Source organism: Vicugna pacos, chromosome 14, assembly GCF_048564905.1.
Source record: "Vicugna pacos chromosome 14, VicPac4, whole genome shotgun sequence".
Taxonomy (NCBI): Eukaryota; Metazoa; Chordata; class Mammalia; order Artiodactyla; family Camelidae; genus Vicugna; species Vicugna pacos.
The window spans coordinates 21,209,908-21,219,414 of NC_133000.1; the positions used below are offsets into that span (position 1 = coordinate 21,209,908).

General features: G+C 42.0%; 1 protein-coding gene across 4 annotated transcripts; it reads left to right on the forward strand.

The window, feature by feature from the left end:
* Window positions 1-420: 420 nt before the first annotated feature.
* Window positions 421-9,241, forward strand: LOC102537938 (kelch repeat and BTB domain-containing protein 6). Of its 4 annotated transcripts, XR_012080037.1 has the most exons (4): window positions 421-2,988; window positions 5,353-5,405; window positions 8,135-8,429; window positions 9,076-9,152. XR_012080037.1 is itself a non-coding variant. In XM_072976332.1 (3 exons), the coding sequence occupies exons 1-2, from the start codon at window positions 1,175-1,177 to the stop codon at window positions 5,402-5,404; spliced, it is 1,866 nt and encodes a 621-aa protein (XP_072832433.1). In that variant the 5' UTR covers window positions 421-1,174; the 3' UTR covers window position 5,405; window positions 9,076-9,164. The 4 variants fall into 4 exon arrangements, 3 of the variants coding, with proteins under 3 accessions (XP_072832433.1, XP_072832432.1, XP_006215640.1); XM_072976332.1 differs by lacking the exon at window positions 8,135-8,429 and having other exon boundaries at window positions 9,076-9,164; XM_072976331.1 differs by lacking the exons at window positions 5,353-5,405; window positions 8,135-8,429 and having other exon boundaries at window positions 9,076-9,241.
* Window positions 9,242-9,507: the final 266 nt, after the last annotated feature.

The following is a 9,507-nucleotide window of genomic DNA, read 5'->3' on the forward strand; positions in this document are numbered from 1 at the left end:
TACTGTAATGTTAGGCACATGACGTTATACATTTTTCAAAACCCACAGACCTGTACAATATAGAGTAAACCCTAATATAAACTACACAGTTTAATTAATGATAAACCAAAGTAAGTTCATCACTTGTAACAGTAGCATACAAGATGTTGCTTATACGAGAAACTGAGGGGATGAAGTATATGGGACCTTCCTATAGCTTTCTGTTGGATTTTCCAGTAAATCTAAAACTGATCTTAAAAATAAAATCTATTAATTAAAAAAAATTAAAATCTTGGACGTATCTCTGCAGAAACCTGCAGGGTTTTTCACCTTTTCCTACAGGCTCATGATTTCAAATGAGACGGTGCTTTATTTTTCATAAACACGAGAAGAAAAATTTGAAACTTACTGAACCTTTATAATGCGGATATTGCGTAAGTACTTGATTATGCATTCTACTAGGCAACAAATCTTTATTCAGAGCAATGATACCCAGCCTACGCAATTTATGCGTGTACCACCTACGCAATTTAGCGCATATAATCGTCACAGGACGCCATGAAAACACTATCGCTATTAGCACTTTAAAAAACACAAGACAGCTCTGAGAGAGAAGTCAAACAACTGATAAATACTAGAACGAGTACCTAATCTGAATTCCAAACTGAAAGTTCTAAACCATAAGACCGATCGGAGAATTAGCAATTTCTAACTCCGTCATCTGAAACAATGAACGGGCCGACAGATCTCGCGATATTATTGAAGCTACTACTACTACTCCCTACATGCAAAGCGGCTTTCGTGCCGCAACCCGTGCCGCAGCCTATGCCGCAGAGTCTGGAGCGCCCCGGCATGCCTCGAGGGCGAAAGGCACCCTGGGAGCGGTAGTCCTCCTGGACGCCTACTGGCATTGCCAGCGCGGCGGTGGCGGATCTCTCGGTTCCAGCCAGTAGGTCCTGTGAGGGCGAGCTGAGGCGGAGAAAGGGCGTGGAACTGGAATCGGGTGAGTCGGACGCTGTCTACGTGATAACGGGAGGCGGCACCGCGGTGTGGGGCTGACTTAAATAAATGGACCCGTGCTGCAGTCTCTCCGGAGACACCGCGATCTTAGCGTCAGTGAGAAGAGGGTGAGGAGGCGCCAAAGCCCGGTCCTTGCAACCGTTCTCGCCTTCAGCTCCCCAACATCATCTCCATCATGCAGTCCCGAGAGGAATCTTCGCGCTCTCGCCGCCTTGCCAGTCCCCGTGGGGGGAAGCGGCCCAAGAGGGTTCACAAACCCACGGTGTCGGCTTTTTTCACCGGCCCGGAGGAGCTGAAGGACACGGCTCATTCTGCAGCCCTGCTGGCACAGCTCAAGTCCTTCTACGACGCGCGGCTGCTCTGCGATGTGACCATCGAGGTGGTCACGCCTGGCAGCGGGCCTGGCACTGGCCGCCTCTTCCCCTGCAACCGTAACGTGCTGGCTGCCGCGTGTCCCTACTTCAAGAGCATGTTCACCGGCGGCATGTACGAGAGCCACCAGACGAACGTGACCATGCACGACGTGGATGCCGAATCCTTTGAGGTGCTGGTCGATTACTGCTACACCGGTCGCGTGTCCCTAAGTGAGGCCAACGTGGAGCGCCTTTACGCGGCCTCCGACATGCTGCAGCTGGAGTATGTGCGGGAAGCCTGTGCCTCCTTCCTAGCCCGCCGCCTCGACCTGGCCAACTGCACGGCCATCTTCAAGTTCGCTGATGCCTTCGGCCACCGCAAGCTGCGATCGCAGGCCCAGTCCTTCATAGCCCACAACTTCAAGCAGCTCAGCCAGATGGGTTCGATTCGAGAGGAGTCTCTGGCAGATCTGACCCTGGCCCAACTGCTGACCGTCCTGCGCCTGGATAGTCTAAACATCGAGCAAGAGCAGACTGTGTGTCATGTGGCGGTGCAGTGGTTGGAGGCGGCTCCCAAGGAGCGGGGTCCCAGTGCCGCAGAAGTCTTCAAGTGTGTCCGCTGGACACACTTCAGTGATGAAGATCGGAATTATGTGGAAGGGCTGCTGACCAACACCATTGTGAAGAAGTACTGTCTGGACCTTATTGAAGGGGCCCTGCAGCTGCGATACGGCGACATGTTGTTCAAGTCTGTGGTGCCAAAGCCTGAGAGCGGCAGCGGCAGCGGCAGCGGGGACGGCAGTGCGGACGGCAGCGGCGGCGACGGCAGCAGTGGCGACAGCAGCTGCAGCAGCAGCTCTGTTGTGTCTGTAGCAGATAATACACCCCAGAGGCTGGGGGTGTGTGCCAAGAAGATGGTGATCTTCTTTGGGCATCCTAGAGATCCCTTTCTGTGCTGTGACCCGTACTCGGGGGACATTTACAAAGTGCCATCACCTTTGACCTGCCTTGCTCACACTAGAACTGTGACCACCTTAGCTGTCTGTGTCTCTCCAGACCATGACATCTATCTGGCCGCCCAGCCCAGGAAAGACCTCTGGGTGTATAAGCCAGCCCAGAATAGCTGGCAGCAGCTTGCTGACCGCTTGCTCTGCCGTGAGGGCATGGATGTGGCATACCTCAATGGCTACATTTATATTTTGGGTGGGCGAGACCCTATTACCGGCATCAAACTGAAAGAAGTCGAATGCTACAGTGTTCAGAGGAACCAGTGGGCCCTGGTGGCTCCACTGCCCCATTCTTTTATCTCCTTTGACCTGATGGTAATTCAGAACTATCTTTATGCGCTCAACAGTAAGCGCATGTTCTGCTTTGATCCCAGCCACAACATGTGGCTGAAGTGTGTTTCTCTGAAGCGCAATGACTTTCAGGAAGCCTGTGTCTTCAACGATGAGATCTACTGCATCTGCGACATCCCTGTCATGAAGGTCTACAATCCAGTCAGAGGAGAGTGGAGGCAGATTAATAACATTCCCCTGGTGTCAGAGACCAACAACTACCGGATTATCAATCATGGCCAAAAACTGTTGCTGATCACCTCGCGCACCCCGCAGTGGAAAAAGAACCGGGTGACCGTGTATGAGTATGACATTAGGGGAGACCAGTGGGTTAACATAGGTACCACATTGGGCCTCTTCCAGTTTGATTCTAACTTTTTTTGCCTCTCAGCTCGTGTTTATCCTTCCTGTCTTGAACCTGGTCAGAGTTTTCTCACTGAGGAGGAGGAAGTGCCCAGTGAATCTAGTACTGAGTGGGATTTAGGTGGATTCAGTGAGCTGGACTCTGAGTCAGGAAGTTCAAGTTCTTTATCTGATGATGATTTGTGGGTTCAGGTAGCCCCTCAGTGAGAAGCACAGGATCAGCAGAGTTTGCTCTAGATAAGTGGAAACACTAAGGTGTTTTGGAAGGTATCTTAGAGAGATACCCTTTACTCTTGCTGGAAAAAAAAAAGTTGATTAATTTCAGGTTTGGTTTGGAAAGGGTATCGTTTGAAATACTAATGTAATTTAATGATACAGAATTTAAATGCTAAAAGAAATCAACCTATCTTTACTGAATAATTTACTGTTCTAAAAGTCCAGTGTTGATTTGGTCGTTTAGTAGTATGTTTATGTTTGATTACACTATAAAGTAGCGTAATCAGTAGTCTGCAATTATTAAATCTTACATTATGTCTTGTGCCACAAGTACTTCAACTTGAATTTTAATTTCTATAATAGAAAACTGATGGGATAGGAATTACTAGAGAGGGTCTGAAAGCATATATTTTCCTTCAGAACAGTGTAGTAGATTTCCAGAACTTTAAACTAGTGGGTTTTTACAAAATGTGTTCTAACTTAAATACAGTCTGCTAAGTTTTAGTTCAGTTTTCTCCACTTCTGTGGAAGTAAAAAAATATATGTTTAATGTGACTAAATGGTGATTTCATTTGTAATAATGTACAAAGTGGCCATAAGCTCACTGAAAGTAAAAACAAAAACAGGATTCTACTGTTTGAAAAGAAATTTCAGTTTTAAATCTATAATATACTGTGTGTATTTGCAAATAGTGACCAGTTTCCATCTAAAAAAATTCCATTCTGGTAGTGTCACCAGTTATCTGAAAACCTTAAAGAAAAAAAAAAGAACATACACACACACACACAGAGTACTTGCTTTGTAGGTTTATATTTTTTATCTATACTTGATACATGCTTCATTGAATCAGAGGAATAATCCTTTTCTCACTGGACATGATTGTGAAAATTTTTATCCATTGTCTTAAAAAGTTTATGTGATTCTTAAAATATTTTGGCTGTACAGTTTTGGTGTTTATCTTAGAAGATTCGTCAACAAGATGTGATTATTCTTTACTGTTTTGTGGGGTAATATTGGTTTTGAAAGTACGTATCAGTTAAGAACAGTATTTTATTGAAATCAGTAGTTATTGTGTCTATCAACTATAAAATCAAGTGCCAGCAAAGAATTTTAAAACTTTTAAGTTGTGTATCGAACTGTTTTGTGTAGCCTTGAAATATTCTGTCAGTTTTGTAAGTCACTAAATGTTACTATCAGCTTAAAGGTATTTTTCTATTAAAAGTTTACAGTTAAATAACATAAGTGGATGATAGCATTTGGGGCCAGTAGTGAAAGTATATTTCGTCTAAAATATTTCTCTATGCAGTGGTGTACACGGCTATTTTATTAGGGTATTTCTATCTGTTGTGTGTTTCTCTATGCTCCAGTGTTTTGTTTCTATCAGCGTATGTAAGGGAAAGAAAGCCCAAAAATAGAGAATAAATCACACAGAACTGACATTGTTAAATACCAGAAAACATAAGTGCTTACCTCTGGAAGGTTCATTAGATTATAGCTGTCATGACACACATACATGATGAGTGACCAGATGCTTACTTATGGTGGATGACTTTTTCTATAGGCAGTGAGAATTATCTCCCTGAATCCTCATTTAGTGACATGCTAATTCCTCTTCTGTGTTTATTCTCTAGTGACAGAATGCTAACATTTCTCACACCCTGGCAGGGTACCGAGGAATGTGATCTCGCTGGTAGGGAAATGGATTTTTTTTTCTTTTTTATTGAAATGCCATAGGATGAAAACAGAGAGAGGAAGACATAAAAGGTACTTGGGAGAAAAAAAACAAAAAACAAAAAACAAGATACTCTTAGCCATTTTGATGGGCCCTTTGAAGATTCTACAAAACATTCCTGTTTAACATTTTTTTTATGAAATAAACATTTTTGCCTGTCCTCACAGTATACTATAGTTCCCTCAAAAGGGCAGACGTGCTTTTAGCTGCGTAAAGCTAAATTTTGTTCCATTTGACATCAGGGTTGTTTTAAGCACTGTACTTAACACAAAGCTGTTTCTCAATAGTTTTGTTTTTTTGCCAACTTTTTCTTCACCAGTAACTTCTTATTGATAGCTTTTTGTTTTGTCAGGTTGAAAATAGGACAGTCATTATCTCAACCAGATTATCCACCTGCAGGATAAGGTACGCAACTGAATGTTAAAAGAGAGTCTCCAGTTGTCATTTTCAACCTTTGAATTAAAGCCTAAGCTAAAGAGTAGTAATATCTTGATTTACAAAGAGGTTTTCTTGGGAAGAATTTTGGTTTCGTGATATCTTTGTGATTTAGAGAATAGTTGTTAATCATTATTTTATGGATAAGTGATTTGTATGTGATTACTTACAAATAAAATATACTAGAACGCAGGTTTTCTGACTTTTTAATTCATTGTTTCTGCTACATGTATAAAACCTTTGCTTGTACAGTATATGGCAACCAGCAGTGTTGAAATTCCTTCTTGCCAGGGAAGCACCCTTGTCTGTGTTTTCCAGTTAATCAGCACATCTTTTAGCAAATGCTCGATAGAACGTTTGCAGACTACTGTTAATTGTAAGATTCAGACTGACCTTAATTATCTTTTTGTATCTGTTCGTATAGTCTGAAAAGCTCAAAGGACCCAAAATTTTGCAAGTTCTTTTAAGTTCAAATGATAAGAGGTATTAGAGTTTCAAAAATGATAAAGTAGAAATTTTTGTATCTGATCTTGTTGAGAATCTGGGGAAAGCTTTTCATCTATTCCGAAGGAAAAAAGGCTGATGTCATAACACCCCTGAAATTATGAAAGTATGACTACTTCTGAAGCTCATCAGACCCAAGATAGAACACTGCCGACAGTCTCTCCTCCCCATACCTGTGTGAAAACTTTAACCTTCTTCATCATTCTAACCTTAAAGTTACATATTTCATAGCAAATTTGGTAAAGCAGAGAGTATTAAGACGCAACATTACTTACAGAAAATGTGACTCTTAGTAGAAACCGAAAAGAATCAATAGTATTTTTAGATCCAACAAGAGGATTTTATATATACAAACCAATTGGTTTTTTTAAAAAAAATAATAATAGAAAACAAAGGGTATTGTTCATAGAAGTTGCCAAACCTCAGAGTACCACGGAGGCAATAAGTTCGTACAGAAGAGGGGAAACGGCTTCCTCCTTTGCTCTGAGCCATTTATCACTCAGATCAGTGTCCTCAAACCTCCATCCCTCACATCTTTAACCCTGAGAACTTAACAGGGTTCAAGGCACAGGGAGAGTAGGGAACAGATAACTGTAGAACATTCCATCTCGGGGGAGGGGGTAGCTCAGTGGTGGAGTGTGTGCTTAGCATGCATGAGATCCTGGGTTCAATTCCCCAGCACCTCCATTAAAATAATGTTCCATCTAGATCTGAGACGTATTTTATCTTAAAACAACCTGGTCTGTGGAGAGTCACCTGCCTTTCATAGAGTCAACATTTTTTATTCTCACCTCTAAAGCTAAAACTGCTCCTTGGACCCACCATGTCTCAGTTAGGAATATTCTCTGGGGGCAAACTAATCATTAATTCTGTGAAATCTAGTTTAAAAGGACTATGTAAATATCAGGCAAAGTGTTTCTTCCAAAACATATATTTGTGCCTTGAAGAAAGAGAAGAGCCAGGACTCTCAGTTGTAAACAATATTACCGTAATTTAGATCATCTGAAGAAAATGCAATAGAATTTGTTTTGCATGTTGAGACTGAAAAGTTCAGCAGTGGTACTCACTTCAGGCACAGCCTGATCCAGAGTCTCAGTGCCTTCAGGGCTTTCTTTCTACAGAGAAGAAATCACAGGGTCACTTTTCCCTCACTTTGTGCATCGGTTAGAATGTAGGTATATTGTATCTAATAGAAGACATAACTGTTTAAAAAGAAGTTTCTCATATAAAAGTCCAATCTGTTATGTTACCCCTCATCTAGAAAGTTGACAGAGGGGGTTGGGTATAGCTTGGTGGTAAAGTACATGCTTAGCTTGCTTGAGGTCCTGGGTTCAATCCCCCCGTACCTCCATTAAAAAAATAAAAAAGTTGACGGAGGCCCAGGCTTTTCTGTTTTCTTATTCTGCTACCCTTAGGGTTTTGTCCTGACCCATGTGGTCCAAGCTGGTTCACCCTTGTGTCCACATTCCAGCCACCAGAAGGGCAGGAAGGGGGAGGGGAGGGCATGACCCTTCTCTGTAAAGGGAAGTTGGGTGTATTGCTTCAGTCACAGGACATTGGCCAGGTCTTAATGATATGGACATTCCGAGCTACAAGGGGGCCTGGGAGAGGTAGCCTTTAATCTGGGTCAACATGTATCTCGTTAAACTTCAGGGGTTCCTTCTTCTGGAATGGGTGAAAAGGCTATTAGGTTAAAGAGCAATCTCTATCACGCCATCTGTCAGGCCAGATTTTGTCACGTGGCAGCCTGTCACATGCAGGAGTTAACTGCAATCAACACAACATGGGCTAGGCCTCCGACCCCGGGAACACTCAGAAAGCCAGCGCCCTGGGCTCTTGCTGCTGCTCTTCATCTTGTTTTGATTAAATAAAGCCTCCTAGACTAAGTGTGTGCTAGGTCATGAGCCCCAGTCTAGTATTGGCAGTAAGTATATCATGGAATATTCCAACTTCCTAAAAGGAAAGGAAAGAGCGCTGGAAAAGGGCTCTGTATTATCAATGGCAGTATTAATTATCTTAAACAACAAATGTGGCTTCTATTTAAAACATGAGATCTCAATTATAGAATAATGATGAAAACAGGACATTTCTTAGAGCAAGCTAGGCTACTTAGCAACATTCTAGCATTTTCTATGCCTGGATCATCTTTGCCATGCTGTGTGACTGTAATCCACTCCTCTCTCCCTCTGTTGCAGCCCAGACCAATCAGCCACAAAGCTCTGTTCAGAACTTCGTTTCCTGCTGAATTCTTGTACCGACCTTGGGTTGATCAGAGTTTGTGCAATACACACACATATAGGGTCACTCTTTGTGTTTGCAGAAGCTTCCAAACAGCGGCCAGTGAACATTTGGAATGCTTGCTTCTGTCAAGTCTATGTTATAACTTTTATCATCATAGTTTTCATTACAAATAGCCATACTTATGTTAAAAACACACTCAAACAACCCTTATTTTCATATGGAAGCTTAACCTCTGCTAGGAAGTGAAGGGTAAGTACTGCTTCAGTTAGTAGCTGCAGTTCCGTTAGTACGTTAATGAAGACGGCAAGCCTCCATTCTCTATTTCACTTCTGTGACATATTCTAGAAGCTTCAAGACATGATTTTTGTTACATGCTGTGACTGGGTTCTCCTCCATATTCTGTGCTGGATGCTTGTTTAGTGTCACAGTCCCATTACTTTCTTTCCTGAACAGGCTTCTGACGTGCTGGGATTATTCCCTGTATTGATTTGTTGACTTTATTTTATGTCTCCCGCACTAGAACGTGCCCTCGTCATGGAAGGACCGTGTCTGTCTTTTCCACAGCCCCTCACATAGTGCCAGGCACATCACCAGCATTCAGTGAATATTTGCTGAACAAAGACATACATGTATTTGGTGCTGGTTTGCATTTATATAAAAAACACTCGCATTCAGAGCTCTCATCTCTTTCTGTCAATTTTCCAGCTATGAGGGAGAGCTATTATTAAACTCTTTTGTCTGGTTGTCATAGCAACCCACTGGCCTCCGGAGCTACAGGTTATTTCTGATGGGCATATTCTCCTAGACAACCAAGCACTCAGTGTTTTCAATTATGGAATAATGATGCTATTATAAATCACATTTCTGACACTATATATTTCTCTATCTTTTATAGAGATGGCAGAGAATTAGAATGGAAACAAGTCTCTTCAAACCAACAAAGGCTAGGGGAAATGGAGCAGTGTGACTCACATCTGTACCCTCAACCTTTTCATATTTCCTACAAGTTCTCCACCTTTCCATAAGCACCTGTGAATTCAGTTGGGTTTTCTGACCAAGTTGTTAAGGAAGTTTTTTTTTTAATTTTATTTTTAATTAAAGTATAGTTAATTTAAAATATTGTGTTAGTTTTGGGTGTACAGCAAAGTGATTCAGTTGTACATACATACATGTCTGTATTTATATTCTTTTTTACCAGTTCTTTTCCATTATAGTTTATTACAAGATTGTTAAGGAAGTTCTGAAAGTTAATTGCTTTGAAAGTTAATTGCTACAAAACAAACTCTAAAAAAGCTCTGTTATAGCTGAAATGCTTTCTCTTTTCTTC